At 32.9% G+C, this 26,981-nt stretch overlaps 1 protein-coding gene across 2 annotated transcripts in view; it reads right to left on the reverse strand.

Annotated features, from left to right (window-relative positions):
* Positions 1 to 26,981, reverse strand: part of Wdr41 (WD repeat domain 41) — a 44,939-nt gene that overhangs the window by 7,496 nt on the left and 10,462 nt on the right. For both annotated transcript variants that reach the window (XM_047556863.1, XM_047556862.1), the window contains exons 3-9: positions 22,088 to 22,136; positions 19,149 to 19,280; positions 16,481 to 16,543; positions 11,921 to 12,032; positions 9,869 to 9,931; positions 5,106 to 5,216; positions 404 to 588 (exon numbers count right to left, since the gene is read on the reverse strand). In XM_047556863.1, coding sequence (XP_047412819.1) covers positions 404 to 588; positions 5,106 to 5,216; positions 9,869 to 9,931; positions 11,921 to 12,032; positions 16,481 to 16,543; positions 19,149 to 19,280; positions 22,088 to 22,136 — 715 coding nt within the window. The remainder of the gene's footprint in view (positions 1 to 403; positions 589 to 5,105; positions 5,217 to 9,868; positions 9,932 to 11,920; positions 12,033 to 16,480; positions 16,544 to 19,148; positions 19,281 to 22,087; positions 22,137 to 26,981) is intronic.

The raw sequence follows: 26,981 nt of genomic DNA on the forward strand, positions 1-26,981 counted from the left end.
CAAACTAAAAGAAACATTGCTAGAATTTTTAATTTTTACTTTTTTACCCCTCTAGGAAATGTACCAGAATCTTCAAAAGGATTTTTAGTGTCCTGAAAACAATTTTAAGCATTAACCTCAAATCCTATGGGATTATTTACTCCAACACAAAATTTTAATAGGGTTTCTAAATCTGTAGTCATCTAATGACTTCTTTGCCTGAATATTAGGAGCAAAGATTTAAAAATGTTTTTTTAATGTAAGTGGTACAATCCTTGTAAAATATTAGACCATTTGAAGGGTACAAATTGAAACCATAGGGAATGATATTTTTATGTTCATTATGAGACTAAAATTTAAAAATCAGAAATTGGGCTTATTAAAAAAGTTTATAGATAAAGTACAGAATTTTTTTTTTTTTTACCTCTTCATCACATGTGAAATGATGAATAGAAATGTCATTTTGTTTTTGACAGAGTTTTATTTCTTGCTGGGTGTCCAGTTGTGGAGATGGGTCCCAGAAGTTGCGTTCATAAGCCTGCATGGTCCAGTCAAGGACATCCCAGATGATCAGCTCTCCAACATGGGAGCCTGTGACAAAACTCTTATCTAGGCAAAGTTCACATATACCTAATTATTAATCATTTTCTCTAGGCTAAAGGTAAAAATTAATAGAATACTTAGTAATAACAGTCTATAAAACCACAATAATATGAACAGTGAGATACCTAGACAAGCCAAACAGAAAGGTTACTAAAATAGAATAAAAAGACCAAATTGACTTAAGTTTAATTACTTAGTATGTGATAATGATTATATTACACACTGGAATGTTTAGTCAAGTTTGGGAATAAAAATAAAAGAATCTTACCTTGGAATGTATACCAAAATAAGTTTTGAATAGATTAAATATTACAGGAACTTGAAGGATTGAAGAAAATTAAGATGAATAGTTTTATGAATATGGAGTGGTAAAGGGCTCTAAAGGAAGAAGGGTGGGAATGGGGGGAGGAGATCTAAGTAAATATCTTCTTGATAAGAGGAAAAAAAATGAACACTTGGATGGCAAAAGCTGGAGAAAATCTGAAACTTACATGTCAGAATAGGCTTACTATATTTGATACACAAGGAGTTCTCAGAAATCACTAAGAACATGATAGATACCCCAGCAGAAAAACGTGTAAAGGAAGGAAACAGGAAAACAAGTGATCAGTAAATATGTATGAAAAATTTTAAACTCCTTTAGTAATCAAAGAAATCTAAATGCAACAAGAAACCACTTATTGACTTGCAAACTGGAAAAGTTAATAGATTTATAAATTGAAATTAATAAATTCCTTATTATAAGACAGAAAAATGCCCAATATTGGCAAAATCATAGGAAATCAGCATGTTCATATACTGCTAATGCTGTAGTACATATTGGTGTAAATCTGAAATAATCTTTTCAAAGATTAATTTGGTAATGTATGTCAAAACCATAAACAATGCAAGCCATCAATTCCACATTTCTAGGAATTTACATTGAGGGAAATGTATTAAAGCCATATACAAGGTTGCTAGATACAGTCTTAAAAATCTGAAGTCAACTTAAACATCTGATTGGAGATCAAATATATCAGACATCCACAAAATGAAATAGTAATGCTGTTATTGAAAATTAAGTTTTAAAAGTATGTTTTCACACTGGCAAGGAAATATATTCATGAGATACTGTTACAAAACAGCATATTATATATATATCATATAAATATAATACACACACATATATTTATGCCCAGAAAAACACCTAGAAACACCTAGAAGGATGTGGACTGGTGTTTAATACTGAATGATGAGATGATTTTAATTTTAATTCTTTTTTTTTTTAAGTGCTTCTCACTATTTTCTTCTATGATTGTCTAACTGGTATAATAATAAGTTTTTAATATGTTTAAATAAAATGAAATCAAGGGGTCAAGACACTTTACACACTATACATTTATTAGAAAATGTAAAACTGCTATACTTAAAATTACCTTTAAAAATGTAATTTGCTTTGATTCTTTACATTTTTGATGTAAGACAGAACAGAACAATACACTGAGTCTGGAAACCAAAGTTTAGTCTAACTTTGGCTTTGCCTATTATTAGTCAGGCATTCTTTAGGAAATCATTAACCTTTCTTTATCTTAGATTTCTCATGCATTTAATGAGAAAGATTGTAAATATCAAGTGAAATAATACATGTCTAGCCATTTTAAAAAGATATAAAACGTTACTTTCGAGTCTCTGGTATTATTTTGAGCCCCTATTATTATTCCACATCAATAGTATTAAAACATCCAGTGACATGTGATTTAAGAAGGCACAGATGAGTACTTGTGATTTAATTATTCCATTTATCCAGTAAACCAGAAAGACGGAAATCTCTAATAACCAGATGTCTCTTAGATATAAAAATTACCAGAAATCATACATGTAAACATTTTGTCTTGTTTCCAAGGCCATAATAGGTAACTTTATTAACAGATTATAGAGTTTTTTGTGTGAAAATTAAGTTCAATTTTCATCTCAAGACAGAAACAAAAAAAGTTAAAGCAGTACAAATCTTTCTATGACCTTCTCTTTCATCCTTTATCTTCCTCTTTTCAATTTCACTCAAATTGTAAAAGAACCAGAGAACTGACAGTATAGATGTCTCCTGACTTTGGTTCTGCATCTTAGTCATAACACAGAGCTAACTCACTGAGGTCATGCAGCTGTCTGCTGACTTAATCCTCCAAGTACCTGTGATTCCCCTATGCAACAGAAACACAGTATTAATGACCACCTGGAATTTTTCACCAAAAACAAAATTCTGGCATTCATCTGAATCGGCACATAGTCTATGACTGTGTAAATTATTTATATTCCTATACAAGTCACCCAAAATGTTTCACACCAAGCAGTCTCAATGGTGTAATATTAGTGGGTGGACTTTCATCCTTTAAGTATCAAGATACTTAGTATGAAAATCTGACCTGGCATCTGTCTATCCATACCTTGCTAATACCAATGCTTAGTGATCACCAGACCATTCTGTCAGTACAAAGCAAGAAAAGGAATGAAATGGAGAAGCACTCAGAGTCTTTGGCCAGAAGGTATTGCAAGGTCATCTTGTTTGTCTGTCTTAAAGGAAATCTCTTCCTGGGCATGCAAATCTCCTGGTATATATATTATTCACATTTGTGGGAGTTCCAGTATACCATTCTAAAGTTGTCCTGGGTCTACCTCACTGAACGTGTACTCCCCCAACTCCTTGAGGTAGAAACCTAGTAACTGGCCACATCTTTCAGTGTTTGTAGGTGAGGACAAAGAAGCAGGACAGAAATTGGAGGAGGAAATTGAACAACATAATTATTTCAGGATCACCAAAATCTGCAACATCACTGACATGCCCATGCACAAGATCAGATGGTTAGCAATCCTTTTCAAACATTACCAAACTTCCTGGCCACATATGATTGCTAAATATTCTTTTTGCCTTATTTATCATCTGCAGTGTAATTTTATAGTCATGGAGTTTATAAAGCAGAAAGTACCACAGGTTTTTGGTAACTTTTGTTAACAATTTTTTTTTTTTTTTTTTTGCATTAGCTTTCCATTTTCCTTCCTTTAAGAATCTGGCAAAGAAATAACTTGAAAGAGCTTTCTTAGAATGTTATAAGCCTTGGGCTGGGGACATAGCTAGTGGTAGAACATTTTTGCCTAGCAATTCCCAGGACTACCAGGAAAAATAAATAAAAAAAAAGGTATAAGCCTCTTTGCATACCACACACAACTATAGAAAGACCATGAAGTTAAGGCTATCTCAGGAACATCCCATCATCTTCGTTTAAGGAACCATACTGGTTCAATGGAATCACTACTTCAACACTAAAACAAGACAATTAGACATGACCAGCATAACAGGCCAGAACATTGCCAGGCTTTTCTCAGCAGCTCTGGGGCTTATGGTTCAGTGTTATCAGGGAGGCTTCAAAAGGTCTTTTGGGCTACTATCCATGACTAGAGAAAAAGTTCCCAGAGACAATGAAAGGTGCACTACTGATCATTCTTATTTCTATCCCTGTAGACAATTTGGGTCTTAGGAAAACATACAGCTGAGTTTTACAAGATGGCTATTGGGTGAAAGATTTTGGAGCTGGAAGGGACAATCTCACTAATGTACCTGAAAATGTAACTGAATGGCACACAAAGAGAGACTACCTTGGTACTCTTGGTGCCCTTCTTTCCCCTGATCTCATGTTTACACAAAATATTGTTCACAAAATATTGAGCCAGTCCAGGCTTCAGATCAATATGAGGCTGGGGTCTAGTCCCCTTCTACTATCTCATATCCACAGGAGACTTACAGGACCCACTTGCAGTCTCTACCAGAAGAATTCTCTCACATGATTCATACACACATCACCCAGTAGAATTCTGATGACATAATCAGTCACTTATTTGCAAGTGAACTAGCTAAATACCAAGATCTGTGGTTTGTGAGCCTGTCCTACCATGTGGTGTCAGCTTCAGCTCATAGATACTAACATCATATATGGAGCCAAATAGGATATCTGGCAAGTCAAAATTCATAACTATAGGAAGGGCAGACATGACTCATTTTCTGCTGACCTCTTAATCTCTGAGATTCTTCAATCATGACTGCAATTGGCTTAAATTGTGTGCATTCCATTTTAAATATATAACTTGCTAGTGATATTGTACAATATGGTCAGCTACTTCCAATCTTCTCTATGAAAGAAGAACTGGCCAAAACCATTTGCCAAGAATGCTGCAATGCTAGGAGCACTAGTCATCATACGTTATGATGATCATCTCACAGCTACCGAGTGGCATTTGAGATAATTATGCTTTCCTCTATGTTGTTGTTGCTGCCTGACTCTATTTTCCTTATGCCTAACTCTTAGACCTGACAACATTTGAGACATCTTGTTCAGCTCCACTGGCATAAGCTTAGAGTAAAAAAGAACTATAATCCCTAATAATCTATTACTTTAATAACAGTTATTTAAGAATCCTGGAACAAAACACTGAAGTTCAGAATAGGTTAACAAGTACAAAATTGTACATAATATAAATGTGCATAATGAGCTTACCATTGACATTAACCAATGAGAGAATATTATCCTGGTGGTCAAGGAGGCGCTTAACTTCAATAATTTCCCATTCCAGTGATCCTTCTGTGGGTGCTACTAACCTGAAAATTACTAAACGGAAAAAAAAAAAAAAAAAACAAAAACAGATATTGTTCTATTAAAATGTTCAAAAAAGATGAAGTACCATTTTCTACTCAAAAAGCAAGCATTTCTTAGACGGGTAGACCAATGATACAAAAAAGAAGACACAGAGACAAATCCACATAAATACAGTTATCTCATACTAGACAAAGGTGCCAAAAATGTACATTGGAGAAAAAATAGCCTATTCAACAAATGGTGCTTGGAAAAATGGAAAGTCACATGTAACAAAATGAAATTAAACCTCTATCTCTCACTCTGCACAAAAAAAATCAACTCAAAGTGGATCAAAGACTTAGGCACTGGAACAGAGACCCTGCGCCTAACAGAAGAAAAAGTAGGCCCAAATCTTCACCATGTCAGGCTAGAACCTGACTTCCTGAACAAGACTCCTAAAGTTCAAGAAGTAAAATTAAGAATCAATAAATGGGATGAATTCAAACTAAAAGGCATCTTCTCAGCAAAGGAAACAATAACATGAAGACAGAGCCTGCAGAATGGGAGAAAATCTTTGCCACACCCACCTCAGATAGAGCACTAATCTCCAGGATATGTAAAGAACTCAAAAAACTTAACACCGAAAAACGAATAACCCAATCAGTCAATGGGCCAAGGAACTGAACAGACACTTCACAGAAGAAATACAATTGATCAACAAACATATGAAAAATGTTCATCATCTCTAGTAATTAGAGAAAAACAAACCAAAACTAAGATCTCATCTCATTCCAGTCAGAATGGCAATTATCAAGAATACAAGCAATAATAAGTGTTGGCGAGGACATAGGGAAAGGTACACTCATTCATTTCTGGTGGGACTGCAAATTGGTACAATCATTATGGAAAATAGTATGGAGATTCCTTAGAGAACTTGGAATGGAACCACCATTTGACCCAGCTGTCCCACTCCTTGGTTTATACCCAAAGGACTTAAAATCAGTATACTACAGTGATGTACACATCAATATTTGTAGCAGCTCAAGTCACAATAGCTAAACTATGGAACCAACCTAGGCCCTTCAACAGATGAATGGATAAAGAAAATGTGATACATATACACAGTGGAATATTACTCAGCCTTAAAGAAGAATGAAATTATGGCATTTTTAGGTAAATGGATGGAACTAGAGAATATCGTGCTAAGTGATATAAGCCCACCCAAAAAACCAAAGGCCAAAAATGTTTTCTCTGATAGGTGGGTGCTGATCCATAAGGTGTTGAGAGGGTAGGGAAGAATGAAGGAACTTTGGATTGTGCAGAGGGGAGGGGATGGGAAGGACAATAGAATGTGACAGATATTATTACTGTATATACATGTATGATTACACTACTGGTGTGACAGTGTACCATGTACAGCTAGAGGAATGAGAAGTTATGCTCCATTTGTGTACAATGTGTCAAAATGCATTCTGTCATACATAACCGATTAGAACAAATTTTAAAATTAAAAAAATTTTAAAAAATGCAAGCATTTCATGAAGTGAAAAATACCTACCATATTAGAAAATCCATCTCCAAAGATAGCCTTATTTATACTAATTTAACCGATCTCTTTCAAATGCTTGAGAGGTTTGAAATGATCTACTCAAAACCCAAGTCAGGGTTTCCTTAGAACTTGCTTCCTTTATTGACTCTTCCAAACCAACCAGCAAACACAGAAGTCCCCACTCTCTCTAGGGCTTCAGCTCTTGCCCAGCTGTCCCATCCTACTCTTTACCTGGCTGGTGAATGGCCCACACCCTTCAAACAACTCCTATTACCAGCTTTCTCTACTCACATTCCCAGGCCAGTAAGCATTGCTATGAACTAGGCTACAATTCATGCTTAACTTTAACTCAGTGACAAAAAACCAAAAACACAACTTTTCTTGATACCTAGGCACACAATATCGTATTATAAATTCTCTGAGAATAAGCCTTATAATTTTTGTATATCAAACAGTTCTTTTGGCTACAGTGGATGTTCAATGTTTTGCCTGACTCCTCTGACTTTTTTTTTTAGGCCTTAATTCCCTTATATGTATTTATTTTTTTTTAATTTTCCAATTATTTATCTCACAAAGTATTAAAATCTACAAGATAACAAGGAACTAAAAACTTAACAACAAACCCCAAGTAATACAATTAAAAATAGGTAAAGGACCTTAATACTCACTTCTCAAAAGAAGAAATCAAATGACCAATAAGTATGTATGTGTGTATATAGATATATATATGCATATACTTTTTTTTTTGGCAGGGCACTGTGCTTTAATATTTACCCAAAGTGCTTTGTCTGCCCTGTTTTTTGCATTTTCAAAATTTTCTTCAAATAAAATAACAATCATTGATATTAAATTTCCTTTGAAAACAAAAGTTCAAGTATTGGAATATAGACTATTTTTTGTTTTAAGATTACAAAATAAACTGTGATGAAAATTCTTAAATAGTCATTAATAGAGATTTTAAAAAAAAACTTGCCTTCAACCATTTCTCAAATTTCCATAACCCACAGGGATTTGACAGGAAGAAACTTAACAATGCATTCATATCTCTCTTTTTTGGGGGGACAATACAACTTTTCGTTTCTGTGGTTGTGCACGATATATATTCACACCATTCATGTAATCATACATGAACATAGTGAAATGATGTCTGTCTCATTCCACTATCTTTCCTCCTCCTACCCCCTTCTACACAATCCCTCATTTCCCTCTACCTAATCCAAAGTTCCTCCATTCTTCTCTTACCCCTGTAGGGCCCCCCTTCCCCCACCCCATTATTTATCATCATTCACTCATCAAAGAAAACATTCGGCCTTTTGTTTTTTAGGATTGGTTTATTTCACTTAGCATGTTATTCTCCAAATCCATCTATTTACCTGAAAATGCCATAATTTTATTCTTCCATATGGGCTGAATACTATTCTGCTGGGTATATATACCACAGTTTCTTTATCCATTCATCTACTGAAGGGCATCTAGGTCAGTTCCATAGTTTAGCTATTGTGAATTGAGCTGGTAATACATTTATATACATGTTTACAAATGGAAAATCATTGTTGTAAGATTCTGAGACCTCTGGAAGACACTGACTATTAAGGGTAGGACAAGCTCTTTGAAAACTTTTACTGTTGTGGTAAAGCTGTATATTCAGCCATTCCAACCTCCTTATGATAATCTCCATCACACATCACACATCACACATCACTGTAGTATGCCGATTTTAAGTCCTGTGGGTATAAATCGAGGAGTATGGGATAACTGGGTCAAATGGTGGGTCCATTCCAAGTTTTCTGAGGAATCTCCATACTGCTTTCCAGAATGGCTGCACCAATTTGCAACTCCAGCAGGAATGTATGAGTGTGCCTTTTCCCCCACAACCATGCCAATACCTATTATTGCTTATGTTCTTGATAATAGCCATTCTAATAGGGGTGAGATGAAATCTTAGGGTGGATTTGCATTTTTATAATTACTAGAGATGATGAACACTTTTTCATATATTTGTTGATTGCCTGTATATCTTCTCCTGTGAAGTGTCTGCCCAGGTCGTTAGCCCATTTGTTGACTGGGTTCTTTGTATTTTTGGTGTGAAGTTTTGTGAGTTCTTTATAAATTTTTGGAGATTAGTGCTCTATCTGAAGTGTGTGTGGAAAAGATTTTCTCCCACTCTGTAGGCTCTCTTTTCACATTATTGATTGTTTCCTTTGCTGAGAAAAAGCTTTTTAGCTTGAATCCACCCCTTTTATTTCATTATCTGACTTTAACAAATAGTTTTATTTAAACTAGTATAAATACTAATTTTAATTAATACAGAAAATGCAAAATCAAATCAAGTAAAGTGATTCTATCAACAAAGACTTAACTAAACTTCTACTATGTACTAGGAGCTTTAGCTATCAAATGTGAATAAGGTACAGGTGCTGCCCTGAAATGCTCAGTCCATATCAAGAATGAGATTCTTACACAAACTTAGCATCAGTGAATTAAGTGCTATGATAAGCCATGGGTGCAAGTGTTGTCGATCTCAAAGATTAGGATGCCTAATATCTGAGAAGGAGATAGGTCTCATATCCGTTCCAAGTAGAGGTAATTACCCAAGTCTCTCTTCTTTCTCATATTCCTCTCTGGAAAACAGGTCATACCACATTTTTTTCTTCTTCTTTTGTATTTCTGACAATATCTCACCAACTTATAAATCTCTAGCAAGGTTATTATATTCTGATAGCCATTCATGTTCAAACTGTGGTTGTCAAGAAAAGGTCTTTTAGTCAATAGAAAAGAGAACTCTTTCCAACATCTATCAAAGTTGTGTGAAAATGCTGCTTTAAGTGAAATACTACCAAATAACACTGAGATTGGGATTTCAGAAAAAGCAGCAATGTATCGTTAAAACTAACAGAGTCAATAATAATCTAAAATACTGACAAGAAACCTGACCAACATCTTGAAAATGTTTCATTTTCTGTATCACTTTCAACAATCCCAGGAAGCCAAGGCTCGGCAAATATCTCTGAAATAAAAACTACTTTGTCTTACCAGCACATATATACTAGTCTACTTTAAAATACATACACATATACACATATGCACACACATGTATATAAATAAAAAAAGAAATAAAAGAAAAAATCATACTCACTCAGTTCTTTGCCAACTGCTGCTATGACACAGTTCTTAGGTATTTCTACCAAAGCACTGATACCTTCAGAAATATATAAAAGTCAAATCATTTTTTATGGATTCCAACAAAAACATTCTCAGTTTTACGTCAATAATTTCCTATCAGGAGATGGTAACAACAAGTACACAAAACTTGCCACATACACATTTATATACATGTTTACAAATGGAAAATGATTGTTATAAGGAAGATTCTAAGCCCTCTGGAAGACACTGACTTATTAAGGGTAGGACAAGCTCTTTGAAAACTTTTACTGTTGTGGTAAAGCTGTACATTCAGCCATTCCAACCTCCTTATGATAATCTCTATCACACATTTTACAAGGTGGCTAATTCAAATGAGATAAAATTGGTGATTTTCCTCAATGTACTTAAACCTGAGCATGTTCCCTGGCACTAAATGAGCAATCAGGAAATTGTGAAATACATATTTGATCTTCATCCTGTTTCCTGTCACCTGACTTCTAAAATACTTTGAATCTTCAAAGCTATAGTGGGTTTTATATGCTAATGAGATGACTGGCAGCCACTAGGTCACTTCAGGATGAGGACTAGTTACCAGAAAGACCAAGGTAGGATTGAGGATTAGGGCTTTCAGCTCCATCTCCCTACCTCCAGGGAGAAGATAGGGACTGAAGGTGAAGTGGGTCACCAGTGGCCAGTGATTTAATCAACCATGCTTATGTAATGAAGTTTCCACAAAAACAAAAGGACAGGGTTCAGAGATTCCATGTAGCTCGACACATAGGGGTTATGGAGGTTGGCACTCTTGGACACAGGAGCTCCATATCCCTTCCCTCCTGCCTTGCCTCATGTAGCTCTTCATCTGCATCCTTTGTAGTACCCTCCCTGAGTTCTAAGAGCTGCTCTAGTAATTAACTGAATCCAAGAAGGGGGTTGTGGGAATCCTGATTTATAGCCAGTGGGTCAAAAAACAGTTATGAATGAAAACTGCCCCACCCCATTGCAAATGGGAATGGGGCAGTCTTGGGGACTGAGCCTTTAACCTGTGGGATTTGACACTGTCCTCAGACTGAAGTGAATTAGAGGATACCCAGCTGCTGTCTATTACTGCAGCACTGCATGTTAGAAGCATACTTTTTGAATGAAAATATAGGAAAAACTGAATTTGGCTAGTCAGAGTTAGCCAATAATTAATAGCTAAGTAGTAGCCTTCATAGCATGCTTATGGTCAATTAATACATTTACAAAATTCCTTAGACTATTGAAATAATCAGATATTATACTTTACCATATTTCATATAGAGTTTTCTGTAGGATTTGTTTATCTGTTTATTGTTTTAAGAAACAGGGTCTCACTATGTTGCCAAGACTGGCCCAAGTGATCCTCTAGACAAACCCACCATACCCAGCCTTAAATATAGATTTCTGAATATCTTTTCATAATTGAATCATGAAATGATTTGAAGCTAACCACAACTTCTGTGAGAAATGTTACAATTATTACTTTTGTTGGAAAGAATTATAAAGTTGATGTATTAGAACCAGCATATATACTGGCAAAAATCTATGTATTAAAGTTAATTTTCCAATGTGACATGTAACATATAGATGTAATTAATAGTATATAGGTAAATCTGGAAAATATTTTACTCATTTGTTTATCCTTCCCATCCATCGAGTCTAGGAGCACTATTGTGATCTGAAAAGTATTTCTGGCCTAATTTCTCCTCCACATGATCTTTTTTACCTCTGTTTTGTATCTTCCCATATGTGAGGTAGTGCTAGAGGAGAAGGAAGTAAAAGTATAGTGGGAGGTAAGAGCAGGGACATGGGAGTATGAGAAGAATTCTAAATGCAGAAAACGTTCTGTTTTTAAAATGTTCATTAGATTATTTGTGAAGTGAAAATACTAACTGAATTCGGCTACTTGTAATCTTTGGAACTAAAACAAAACAAAGCAAAACCCAAATCCCCCATAAAGACCTTTGTGTTCATAAAGTCTCTTTGAAGATTTGTCAATCACGATTTAGCATTATATTTTGTTTACCTGTATCAGAAAGGTGGCTGGTCTTACACAGGAGATCTAATTTTCGGTTCCACACACATAAGTCATTCCCACCAGAGAGCCAAATATCTAGTCTCTTAAGAACGGTCAAACACTGCAAAATTGATTTGAAATGTCTATCACTTTAGAAACTCAAGCAGTTTATTGTTCAGTGGTTTTAAATTATGCCCACAAGTTCAGATCCTGAGCCAGAACCATTGAGCTAAGATGTTCTCTGTTCCTGACCACAAAAACTACCAGATAATAAAGGTTTATTGCTTTAAGCCACTAAATTGTGAGGTAATTTCCTACTCAGTAATAGAAAACACACAACGTTTAAACTCCTTTTTAAATAAAACAGAAAACGCAACCTTAGTTTTTAGATTTTAAATTAGTTATCTCCTAATTCTTCCCAATAATTGTTTCATAGGCTCAGGACAGTTAGTTTTTCAAAGACTGACCTTTACCTCTAATGGCACCCTAAAGGGCCTGTTAATAGTCCTCTTGTCACCCACTGACTGGGAGTGAGAACAAGGACAAGAGCGAGAAACAATTAAAAGAAAAGAAGGAGGTTCTGATGATCTTGGCCAGGTTGAGAGTAAGGCTGTTTTTAAAACTGATGGAAAAAAAAGAGTTGAAAGTAATCAATGCAGTTTCTATTTCAAGAGGTCCTATGCTGTCTGATCTCTATTTTAATATCAGTACTTTATTCATTTTACTACCTAATAATATTCCTCTGTATGGATATGCACCATTTTATTTATCCATTCACTGGTTACTGAACATGTAGGTTGTTTCCCTCTTTTGTCTATTATAAATAATACTGCTCTGAACATTCGTGTACATTTTTATGTGGACACTTTTTTTTATTTCTCTTGGGAATATATCTAGGAGGACAGCTGGGTCAAATAATTCTGTTTAATATTTTGATGAACTGCTAAACTTTTATCCAAGGTGATGGTACCATTTTACAATCCCACCAGCAATGAATGAAAGTTACAGTTTTTTCACATTCTTAACTCTTGTTTGGTCTTTTTAGATGTGAGTAATTCTGGTATGTATGAAATCCCCTTTCATTGTATGTATATGTGGGGTTTGTTGCTGGTTTTTTTGTTTGTTTGTTTGTCTGTCTGTTTGTTTTACATAGGGTCTAAGTTACTGAGGCTGGTCTCAAACATTCAATCTTAACCATCCCAGTCTCTGGAGTTGCTGAGATTATCAATGTGGTTTTTGACTTGCATTTCTCTAAAGACTAATGATGTTGAACATCTTTTCATGAGTTTACTGGTTACTTGTTTCATTTAGAGAAATTTGTTTCAAATCCTTTGTCTATTTTTAATTGGTCTATTTATCTTTTAATTGTTGAGAATTCTTTGCATATTCTGGATATGAGTACACTGGATTTGCAAATACTTTTTACATTCATGGATTATTTTTTCACTTCCTCAGTGGTGTTCCTTTGAAGTACAAAAACTTAATTTTGATGAGGTCCAATTCAATTCATCTTTTTTAGTAAATGAAATTTATTCAATTTCATTATTTTGTAAGTGGATTTCCTGTTGCCTCAGCCTTTTTTTTGAGACAGGAGTCTCCTTAAGTTGCCCAGGCTGGTCTCAAACTTCTGGACTCAAATGATCCTCCTCAGCTTGCAGAGTAGCTGAGACTATGGCACCTGGCTCAGCATCATTTTTGAAGTCTTGTCTTTCTTTTATTGAAGGGTGTTGGCACCATGTCAAAAGTTACATATATTGTCTATCTATGTGAGATTTTATTTCTGGACTCTCGATTCTATTCCTTTGATCTGTATGTCTATCATTATGACATGATTACTATATTGTTATTTAAGTTTTTAAATGGGGAAGTGAGAGTCTCACAACTTTGTTCTTCCTTTTCAGGACTGTTTTAGCTATTCTATTATTTTTTCTTTTTTCTTAAATTAAAAAAAGTCAGCTATAATTTTGATAATGATTTTGTTCCATCTGTAGATCAATGAGTAGTGTTGTCATCTTAATGATATTAACTCTGATCCATGAACATGGGATGTTCTCTTCAGTTATTTAGATCTTCTTTAGTTTCTTTCAACAACATTTTGAAATTTTTAATGTACAAATCTTAACATCTTTAAATTTATTCCTACGTGTTTTATTTTTTTGGATTACTATAATTTTTAGGGTGTTAAATACTAGTATATAACAAATCAATTAACTTTTGTATATTGATTGTGTATCCTGAAACCTTGCTAAATTAATTTATTAGCCCTAACAGTTTTATTGTGAATTTGGGATTTTCTATATACAAGATCATATCATTTATAAATATACAGTTTCATACCTTTCTTTCCAAATGGATGTCATTTATTTCTTTTTTATTGCTAATTGCCTTGGTCAGAACTTCAAGTACTATACCAAACAGAAATGCTCAGAGTAGGCATTCTTATTTTGTTCCTGATCTTGGGAGGAAGAGTATTCAGTCTTTTGTCCTTGACATGATCCTAGTTCACAGAGTATTTTTATCATTAGAGAGCACTGGTGTTTACTGAATACTTTTTTTGCATCTATTGAGATGATCATGTGATTTTTACCCTGTATTCTTACTATGATGTATTTCATTGACTGATGTTCTTATGTATAATTAAGCTCATATTAATGGGATAAATCTGCCTTGATCTTGGTGCATAATCTTTTTTTATATGTTACTAGATTTGGTTTGCTAATATGGAGGATAATATATTGCTTTTGTTACATAACATTATCATTAGCATATTACAAACTCAATATTCTTCTGAAATGACATATAAAAAATGTTTTTAGTTGTAGGTGGACACAATAACTTTATTTATATTTTTATGTGGTGCTGAGGATCCAGTCCAGTGCCTCACACATGCTAGGAAAGTGCTCTACCACTGAGCCACAACCCCAGTTCCTGAAATGCCATTTTAATGTGTGTGCATATGTGTGTGTGTGTATGCACATAATTTTTTTTATTCATTAGTAAAGCCAAACCACCTTCCAGGAAGAGCTTATGAATTTGTTCTCTCAAAAAGCAATAAAAATGTCAATTTCACTGTCTCCTTGCTAACACTTACCCTTAAAAGAAAAATTTACTAGTTCAAAAGATAAATAACAGCATTTCTCATGTTATGAATATGAATTTCTTAAATTATCTCTTTAAGAACAACTGATTCAATAAACTAAAGTGAACACATTACTTTTTAACAATTTTTTTATGTAAAGCAGGATCACAGTCAGAGTAAACAAATACATTTATCTAGCTAACATTCCAATAAAATCCCTTTAGAAGGTATTTTTACCATACTGAAATATACTTTATTATTGACTAGTTCCTATGACTAGTTCATGAAATAATTCTCAAAAGGAACTTCCCCCAAAGACACTAATTTTTTTTTCTCCTTTATTCCTTCAGCTCAGGTATTTTCATTTGAACCCTAATGACTGTGGTTTTTCAGATAGTAGGGAATTATTTTTAAGGAATATAAAAGTAACATCTTTTCAGATCATATAGAGATTTTGATCAAGTCAATATTTTAATGACTTCTTCAGAGAAAGTTCATTGTTAAATTAAATATGAGCATAGAGGACACAGTACTTCCTTCCCCAGAATCTTTATATCTTTACTGTTACTCTAACAGCACAGTGCCATGAGGTGGCTACCAGAGATGTTGTCTTTTAGGAAAATAAGTCTTTTCATATTAAAAATAAAAAAAATGTTAACTCCAACCTGAAGCTCAGCTATCTTTAAAGCAAATGAAGAAACAACTCCTTTTACAGTATCTTTTCCCAAACTGGCTAAAGTTAAAAAGCAGTGTTACTTTCTTAGAACATTTAGGGTAATTTCTTCTGTATGAATCACAAGTAACCAAGTCTTATCCATGTTTGTTTCTCCAACATGTAGCAGAGTTCCTGTCATATAAGCAGCAATAACTAATGTTTGTAAAATTAATGAACCTAACAGTGGAAGTCAATTAATTATATAATATTTTCAGTTTTAAAACTAATTAACATGTATTTATGACCTTAAAGGCAGCAGAAGTCAGGGCTAGGGTTGGGGCTCAATGGTAGAGTGCTTGCCTAGCACATGTGAGGCACTGGGTTCAATCCTCAGCACCAAATAAAAATAAATAAATAAAATAAAGGTGTTGTGTCCATCTTCAATTTTAAAAAAATTGTTTTTAAAAGGCAGAAGTCAAGGGACAAATAACTCCATATTTTTAGTTCAAAGTATTAAAAAACTCACTAGTTATTGTTAGTCATCCTGTAAGTAGTGTCTCTTCCTAGGATTACCTACTAAAAATATGCTAGGTTCTACCTTTTTTTTTTCCTTATCCTGCAGTAACAATTAGCCTCTACTCTAATTTCCATTTGAAAATTAGAATCAATACATACGATCACAAAAATCTAGTCTTAGAATCAAATGACTGCAGGTGTATGTGGAAGAAATAATTTTTTAAATCTCCCAAAGTAATTTTATGTACTCTATTTAATCATTTTTTTTTCTGAGACAAAAAACGGATTAACTTTAAAAACTCTTACTTAAGATTTTTACCTTTACAGTAGACTGGAAACATGATACTCTCTGAACTTGTCTGCCAGTATCACAATCCCATACCTAAATTTATGTTAAGAAACAACTTCTAAGTAGAATTTTAAAAATCTTAATTATGAGATAACTTTTTCTAATTAGAATGAAATCACAAACATTAAACATTCAGTTAGAAGATCTTTAAATAAAACATAAAATATTTAATACTTATACTACCACAAAAATTAATTCATGTAGTAAGTTATCAACTTAGCAGAGCAGGCTTATGAATGATCTAAAATAAGCTTGAGGCAAATTTTACTACCAAACTATTTGCAAATGGAATGAGTGGGCCTGATGTACTGAATCTTTACATGCATTAAATACTGAAATTATTTAAAGTTTATTCACCAAAATGGTCTGCCATAATCTAATAAACATGAACATAAAGAATTTATACTAAAAACCTTCACATCTATTAATTGCTATTTCCTGAAAGTTCCCTGCAATGTGGATAGCATAATTTACTACTAAGAAGACACTAACAATGTACTACTGTTACCTGTATACATATTTAAAATAATTAGAGGACCTCTAAAAAATAATAATAATTAGAGGGCCTCCTATAAAATACTCAGGATTAGTTTGACTTAAGAAGTTAAGATAATTTTCAAATTTTTATAGTATTTCCTTTGGTAATACATCTTACATCATATCTGACTTTCATACATATATACTATATATTTAAAAATTGAAATTAATTTCACAACTAATCTTATTTTGTCCAAAGACTTTTTTTATATTTCAGTCTTTAAATGTGGCTAATTATTACAAGAATTTGATTTATAGTCATAAAAAGATATTTAGATATACATGTGTGTACATACCACACTAAACAAACTGCCAGCACATAAAAATACGTAATGTTTTCAGGCCTTAAATTAAACAATTGTAATACGGTCTCACAGTCTTTTCATTTATCTCACCATCTGATATTTGAATGTGCAATACTGAGTAACTTGAGCTCTTAAGGCTATTAACAAAAAATATAAAAATCTACCTTTAGCATTTAATTAAGGGAGTTAATTAATAGTGAAGGCCCAAGCAGAGAAAATTTAGAATTTATTTGGTAAAAGGAACTGTCAGCTAAGAAGCATGGATTTTTTTTTTTTTTAAAGAAAAGGCATTCAGCAAAGGGAATGACTCTATATTATAATTTATAGGTAAAATTTATAGTGATACTGTCCAAGTTACTTTCCTTTGTATTGTGATACTAATTTTAGTGATCACCTTGAAGTACTATTACAGTATCTTAGGAACAGTCTAATGAAGAGAAAGTATTTTAAATTCTATTTTTGCAGCTTATACGGATACTGAAAAAGAAAAAATACAGGAGTTTTATTCCATAAAATAACGTTTGCCTCAATGCAGCAGTAGTATTAAAGCAGCTCTGGCTAGACATCTGAGCAAATTTTTTGTCCTTGCCTATGTCATATATAATCACACAGACACGTGTGCTCATACACACACACACACACACACACACACACACACACATATGGTCTATAGTCATTTAAACCTTTTCTTAAACCTTTTCTTGCAATTTTTCTCACCTATAGGCAATCTGTTTGGAAAACACTTCAGTTGAAGAATTCCTTTAACGTGTGTTATTAGTCTGTCTTAGTTCTATAGAAGACTATGAAATAGTGTCACTAATTCTTGAAACTGTTTAAATAGAACTTCAGATAATCATAAACTTTTTAAAGTCAATCTGACACCTTAAAAAAAAAAGAGTAATGAAAGACTATAGTTATCACTAGCACTTGGCTATGAATTTCACAGATTCAATTCCTCATGTAGATATTAAAGGGCTGAACTTGTTTATAGAAAATATTTTATAAAGACAGTGTCACAGAGTTCTGACTTTGCAGCCAGACTGCTCATCAGTTCTACCCTACACTGGCTCTGTGCTTTGGGGAAGTTATTTAAGATCTCTATGCCTCTACTTTCTCATCTGTCAATGAGAATAGCTAAAAATAGCTTTCAAAGGGCTATTTCAAGGATTCAATGGAAAGACTTACAACACATAGGACACAAAAGCACTTAATAAAATTTTATCACTGCAGTTACATCTAAATTTTTGCCTAAAATTATGAGGAAAGGAAAGTAACTTTATCTTTTAAAATTTGTTTTTAAACACTGAATGTTAATACTGAGCAGATGGTAATTCACTTTTCTGTAGACGCAGAAACTCCAAAGGTTCTCATGGGTTAGGGTCATTACATTTCTTTTTATATAAATCAAAAGGGGGAAATGTGAATTATTCTGCAGTTCAACTCATCTTTGTTTCCCTAAATTGAAAAGCAAAATGAGATAATTTAAAAAAAAACATTTTTAAGCCCACATTCTCCCATTTCTTCCATTTTACACAACTTGATACAGCAGTAACTCTGGAAAGAACAGCTTTAGTCATGGGGTTTCTACCAATACAAGCTTTAACCTGCTATTCCTAGTCTAATACTTTTCAGATGCCTAATACTTTTAAGAAGTGTCTTATGAAGACTAGAATAAAATCATTTTTGCTACAAGATTGCACAGACAGGCCCCTGGAGTCTAAAGACTGATAATGCATGTAGTTGCCCCTTAGGCCACTGTGGGTGGCTATTTCACTTTCTTCTAGATTTAAGGATATAATAACTGTTCGATCAGCAGAGGCTGTCAAGATGAGTTGATTTTTTTCTTCACAAGATTCCAAGGAAGGAAATGTAATAATAGCTGTTATCTTTTGAGTGTGCCCACTGAGTTCCAAAAGCTTTTCTCCTGTCTGAAATATAAAAAAAAAAAAAAAAAAAAAAAGATGTCAATAGGCTCATCTTTCACAATTTAAATAATCTTAAATGAAATTAAGAATCACCATGAAGAGGGCTAGGGCTGTAGCTCAGTGGTAGAGCACTTGCATATAGCATGTGTGAGGCACTGGGTTCAATTCTCAGTACCACATATAAATAAGTAAAATAAAGGTCCATCAACAACAACAACAACAAAAGACTCACCATGAATAAAATACACATATATTCTGTTTAAAATTACTTATTCAAGACAAAATTTTAGGGCTGAGGATGTGACTCAGTGGTAGAGCGCTTGCCTAGCATGCACATGGCCCCAGGTTCAATCCCCAGCAACACAAAAATAAATAAATGAATAAATAAATATATCACAGTAAAAAAAAAAAAAAAGACATAACTTGAGTTAAATAATTTAATAGAATTTAAACAAGTGCTGAAAGAACAGCCATAAATAATTTTAATGATTTTCTAATGGAAAATGCCAATCATAGCATATTTTATAGAGAATTTAAAGGAATATCCTTTCCTATGGCTTTATGAATTATGTCAACTAAGCAAAAACAATAAGCAATTTAATCAGCAGAAAAACAATAAGAAGTTGTTCATTATTCATGTATTTGTTATCTAACTAACTCTCTACAGTTGTTAAGTTGTGGAAATAATGTGTGTGTGTGTGTGTGTGTGTGTGTGTGTGTGTGCCCTAACTGACCAACCACTTACTCCACTCCATTTAATACCAACATCTATCCCCACCCATTCAATGTCTACTTCCACTAGTCTACCACTGATTACCCAAGAAGTAAACACACAAAAATAAAATGTGAATGTAACATAAATTGCAAATCTTTCCAAGGTTGCAGGATTTCCTGAATGTGGTGAAAGTACAATAGGCCCTCTGTATCCACCGGTTCTGTATTCATGAATTCCCCAAATAAAAAAATGGAGAAATTAGTGCACACACCCAAAAAATATTTTGGATTGAAAATATTTTTTAAAATTGTGTCTGAGCAATGAACATGTATAACCCTTTTTTCTTGTCCTTATTACTTAAATACAATGTAATTAGTATTTACATAGTTTTTAATACAACCTAGAGATGATTTAAAGAGCAACCTAGAGATAATTTAAAAAGCATGCTCTTTAAATATGTTTTGTTCTATTAAAGTCAAACATGAGAAGAATGCTATATTATGCTCTCATGCAATGCTGAAAGAAAATCTATGCCTCTCACCAAAATCAATACTTAATTCATTCTGGAAGTTAGTATGTAGTTGTTGATGATCTAAATTTTGTTCAACAAGATTAAATAAAACTTTTTTATAATTGCCTTTCTGATAGAAGTGAGATGGAATCTCAGTGTAGTTTTAATTTGCATTTCTCTAATTTCAAGAGATGTTAAACATTTTTTCATATGTTTTTTGACCATTTGTATTTCTTCTCCTATGAAGTGCTTGTTCAGTTCCTTTGCCCATTTACTGATTGGGTTATTTGTTTTTTTGGTGTTAAGTTTTTTGAATGTTCTGTATAACCTGGAGGGGTTAATGCTGTATCTGAGGTGCAGGTGGCAAAGATTGTATCCCCATTCTATATTCTCTCTGTTCACATTCTTGATTGTTTCCTTTGCAGTAGAGAAGCTTTTTAGTTTGATACCATCCTTTTTATTGATTCTCGATTGTACTTCTTGTGCTTTAATAGTCTTCTTGAAGAAGTCAGTTCCTAAGCCAGCATGATGTAGGGCTGGGCCTACTTTTTCTTCTAGTAAGCACAGGGTCTCTGGTCTAACTCTAGTCAGAAAGGCAATTATCAAGAATACAAGTAAATGTTGGTGAGGATGTGAAGAGAAAGGTACTCTCATATTGCAGGTGGGAATGCAAATTGGTACAACCACTATGGAAAGCAGTATAGAGATTCCTTAGAAAATTTGGAATGGAACCACCATTTGACCCAGTTATCTCCCTCCTTGGTCTATATCCAAAAAATTTAAAATAAGCATATTACAGTAACACCGCCTCACCAATGTTTACAGCAGCTCAATGCACAATAGCCAAGCTATGGAACCAACCTAGATGACTTTCAACAGATGAATGGATAAAGAAAATGTGGTATATAAACACAATGAAATATTATCAGCCATTAAAAATGAAATTATGGCATTTGCTGGTAAATGGATGGAGCTGGAGAATATCATGCTAAGTGAAATAAGCTAGTCCCTAAAAAACAAAGGTTAAATATTCTCTCTGATATGTGGATGATAACCCACAACAACAGAGGGGATGGATGGGAAGAATAGAAGTCCATTGAATTAGACAAAAGGAAATGAAGGGAAGGAACAGGGAGGAGAATAACAGCAGCAGAATTAATCAGACATAACTTTCCTAGCCTTGTATTTGAATACACAAACAGGGTAACTCCGCATCATGTACAACCACAAGAATGGGATCCTAGTTAGAATAAGTCATATTCCATGTATATATAATATGCCAAAATACATTTTACTATAATGTAAAACTAAAAAGGACAAATGAAAAATAAATTAATTTTAAAAAGATTAAAACTTTTATTATTATAAAATAGCATTTATTTCATGAAAAAAAATCTTAAAACTTGCCCTCTTTATTATGAAATATTCACCCTGTTTTAAATGAAATTGAGGCAGCCCTTTTCAAGTATTAACTAGTCTCAAATGACAATGATATGCAAATATACCCAATGTAATATTTATATGTGAATATGCAACTATATTGTCATATATTTATTACATGATTCATACATAATCAATACAAACCTGGGCATTCCAAATGACTACAATTCCATCATCACCAGCAGATGCAAATCTGGTTAGAGAAAAAAGGTCAAGAAAACAAAAATCACTGATTATATTTAATTGCCAAATTAGGAACTATCAGGTTTTATCAATGGTATTTAACTTTCTAACATTAATGAAGAATAGGTTCTTTAAGCTAATTTAACAAATTAAATATCTATAAAATACCTTCAAAGTTCTGTGCCAAGTAGTAAGGATCCAAAGATAAAATACATTTACAGGGTTACAAAAAATAACCTTCTAGAAATGTAAACATGAAGTCATACATAGATGACCTATGAAGTTCTTCCTTGCTTTAAAAGTCTATGATTTTAAGAAATTTCTGACTAATGAAATGAAACCAAGAGGAGGAACAGCTTCATTGATAGGAAGTAACAGTCCAGGGATAGAAGAGAATCATGTCCTTAGTTTCAGTATTTCTATTATTTTCTCTGTAAAGGTATTTTAATCTTTTACTTAAAGTCAAGACTGTTCCTTTGTTCATCTTGGCTCCTTGGTCTTTCCACAAAAGTTGTGTTCTTGGTTTGGAAAGCCTGGGGATTTTTGTTGTTGGTAGTTTTTAGTGAAGACGCTTGAAATTCAAAGAGGTAAAAGAAAGTTGTCTCAGCATGAAAAAAGAGTTGTGATAAACTGTTTCAGATTATCTCTCCACTTTATCTCCCATTCTCTCTATATAAATACAAGAACAATAATCTACATTCTATAGAGTAAAAGACATCCTTTACACAAATTGTCAAGAAAAAAATCTGTCAAACAGGATTATTCATCATAGAAACTATTATAACAAAACCAAGAAATCAAGCATTAACCTAACATAGTAGTATAACAAAAATCAAACTGTAAGCATGTCAAACAATGTTATTAATTACGTAGAACACAAGTTTATAAATGAATTTTAATGACTCAGAATCAGTTCAAAGTTGTCCCCAAATATCACTTTCATCCACTTGAATTCAGATTTGATTTTCTGAATAAGAGAAAGAAGTGGTAGTATGTATGACAACCAGCTATGAACTGCATATACCTGGCCCCTTATAGTTAATAACCATTAGCAAACAATATTTCAGCAATAACTTTGGCATTTAGAAAATTTGTTGTGCTTCCCTGCAAGATCATTAGTGGGTTTCACAAATCTGGGTATGCCTTAGATGTTTCCAGTTAAGTGAACATTGTTGGTTGAACACATATCATTAAGAGAAAAGTAGGGAACTAAAATAGTTGGACACAGAAATCACTTTGTTTCTACAAGAACATCAATTCTAATTGTTACCCCCACATGAAATACATAAACTCTAATGATTTCAGTCATGTAATACATTCATTAATACTCCAAACTGAGTTTCAATTTGAAATTTCTCATACTGTTTTTTTAATATATTTTTAATTGTCAATGGACCTTTACTTTATTTGTAAATATGTAGTGCTGAGAATCGAACCCAGTGCTTCACACACTCTAGACAAGTGCTCTACCACTGAGTTACAATCCCAGCCCCTCTCATACTGCTCCTAACTATTGTCTTCACTGGCTCAGTTAAGTTCCATACTCATTTCAAAACTCTATGATTAGATCTCCTACTGTTAGAGTTAAGAGGTTACCCTGGAAATAGATTTGTCAAACACAGTTACATGGAAGCTATCAATAATTTTTAATACTCCACTATTTTTAATGGCAGGGACCTTAAGTTTTTTTCTTTAGCTACAAACCACACAAAGGGTTCATTTTAAATTCATACCTATCATTCATTTTTATTTCAAAAAGTAAGAGATAAAAGATCTGGAGGTTAAAAAGAAAAATTATCATTTTAAGTTAAAAATATAATTTCCTATGCTTAATGACATACATTTTCTGAATCCAAATACTAACCAGTGCCTTGTGTATCAAAAGTAGTTGCTGGAAGTAAATCTTTAATAGCTTATGTTTTGGGGTCTATTGATTTCTTTTTATTTGTATAGTAACCACAGGGAGCACAGGACTCAAGGTCTTGAGTTTTCTTTGGTATAAAACATCAATTTCTATTGATTCTTTAAACTCTCATAATTGCTTTTCTCCCGTTTAGAAGGCTGTCGGTTTAAAATACACACTTTTTTCTAACCCTGCTTTTTAACTTCTCATTATTGTTTTATCATGTTTGAATCTCACAATGAGAAATGAGTTCACAATGAGAGATGATTGAACTACCAAGAGTTTAGAAATGAGTTACACAGCATTTCACCTCAAATTTTAATTCAATCAGTAGGGAACAAAAGTTAAATCTAAACAATGCTCCATAGTAATGCATGAAATCACAGCCAACTTTTTATTGCTCAGATGTCAATTACCCAGCTGGCAGATTATTTAGGCCTTTCAATTCTCATATATACATATATACACAAACACATATATATACATATACATATACATATATATATATATATTTCCCCCCCTATGGTTGCCTTTTTTTATTTTTTGGTCCTTTCAGTATTTATTGATATCTCTTCTAAAGAAGAAACATAAAGCTTTAAAATGAAAACCAGTATGACTCTTTGCTACATATTAGTATCTCTCATTAAAAAACCTCATAAATGATTAGGAGATCATTCATGGATTACAATTAGCCATCTTACAATGAAGGATAACTAAAAACTGGATGCATTATATCAGCTATGTAAAACCAGATCCTAGTCAGTCAAGCACATTCCAAACATCTCCATATCAAAAATGAAAATTCAACTCAAGAATTCCTAATAAGATACACTGTAACTACTGAAAGAAAGTAATGAAATATAAAAAAGAAATTAAAATATCAGTAAGGTATAAGCTATTCAGTGAAAGGAAGAATGGTGACTATATATTTGCCATAATATTTTATACACTGATTTTTTCAAAAAAAATTCTAGTGGAACCCAAAGACTTAAAGCCTCAATCTAAGATTTTGAGGAAAATGTTTCCTTACTGTTTAGCATAAACTGTATTCAGTGAAATAAATAAATAAATAAAACATATTGAGTGAAATCTGAACTGGGTTTAGGGAAATGATAAAATGAATAACGTGACCCTTGCCTTGAGCTCTCAAATGTACTATAGTCAACAAATCTAAGACATCAATTGTAAAACATCTGCTATTTTATGTACCCTTAAGGAAAAAATGCTGCCAATTATACTGAAAGATACCATCAATGAGGCAACATGTTAAAATTTCAGAAATATTAAAAATTAAGAAAAATGTGCTTCTTGGAATAAAACAGTAATTACCATATTTATTAATCTTTATGACTTTTTCTAGTCTAACAAATTTCTGATTATCTTTGGTAGGTTTAAAGTGCTAAAGAAATGCTTGTTGAATGAATAAAGGCAAGAATAACCAAACGTTTAAGTGTTAACAGAGCTCTACAAAATAGAACCATTAATGGCATTAATATAACATCACCTTTTCCTTTTATCATTATTAATGGATCCATATATGATCACAACAAAAACACAAATTAAAACCTTAAAATTCAGAATCCCACCACACAAAAATAAGATCTTTTTATTTTTTCCATATTCCTATGTCTATCCTTTAAGTTTTAACTTGAAACCAAGTTTTAAAAAATACTTTTGAGTTTGTACAATTAAATGACAAAACAAAAATTACATGCATGAAAAACAAGTTCAACAAGGAGAAGCATAATTTAACAAAAACCTATAGTAGACCTAGAATGTTCTGCGTTTTCTTCCACTAATTATAAGTGGAAGAATTTATGAGAAGAATTATGAGAAGAGAATTTACTGAGTCACTTAGCAAATCTATTGACTCATTCATTAAAGAAATACTTATTGAGCGCTAACTGTATATATGCTATATCCTGAAAATAAGGATCAATAAAAAATGGTTCTTTCCTAGTGATCTGACCAGATTGAGATCATGAATTCACTGAGAATTTTCACAATAATTTCAATTTACAGAAATCATTTCCCTAAACACCTTTTTGAACATGTAAGAGTACTCCTATTCTTGCCAACTGTGTGCTGAAAGAACAGCAGTTTCACAAAGATTTGTATAAAATAAAATGGTTTCACAAATAATTTCTGTCCATTACTTAAATGTTCATTTAATAGTTATTACTCATGTGAAGTCATTTCAATTAAGTCAAAGGTCCTACAAATTCAAATATAATCTTAAAGGATAAAATAAAAAGTATAGCACATAAACCTGAACATAAGTCTTCCTCTACTCAATATCTGCATAACTCCAAAAAACTGGAAAAATCATAATAGAACATGATTATGGCAAACACAGTGGTTAATTTTCCAGCTAATCCCCAAGTACTAATGCATTACAAAATTAAAATATTACATTTAACAATAAAATAAATTGAAAAAAATGCTACTGTTACCAAAAAAGAGACAAAACTGAAAAACAACACAATTTCCACTTAAAATTTGTTTTTGTTTGTATGCTAGAACTACTTGAAGTTAGACATAGAAATATGCAGCTAGAGACTTGTAAGAGAAGTTGAAGGGAACTTTAAAGCATTCTCAGGAGTCATAGATATTAATGCCACTGATTCTTTCATTAGAACTACTTGAATTTAAACTTTGTTTCCATGAGTAAGAAAAATATATTATGTGGGCTGGGGATGTAGATCAGTGGTAGCACATTTGTTTAGCGTGTTCAAGGTCCTGGATTTGATCTCCAGAATTGCAAAATAGAAAAAATGCATTATGTTAAACAAGTCTCATATCTAAAAATGCAAGGCCTATTTTTGTTCACAAATAGAATGAAGGTAGAAGAATTTCATAGATCCATGGTCACTTGCAAAGGTCAAGTCTTTTGTAAATTCTCTCCACCCCCAAATTACAAAAAGAAAGCTAAAGGACACACTAAGTTTACAG

The sequence above is a fragment of the Sciurus carolinensis genome, chromosome 6, assembly GCF_902686445.1.
Source record: "Sciurus carolinensis chromosome 6, mSciCar1.2, whole genome shotgun sequence".
Lineage (NCBI taxonomy): Eukaryota > Metazoa > Chordata > Mammalia > Rodentia > Sciuridae > Sciurus > Sciurus carolinensis.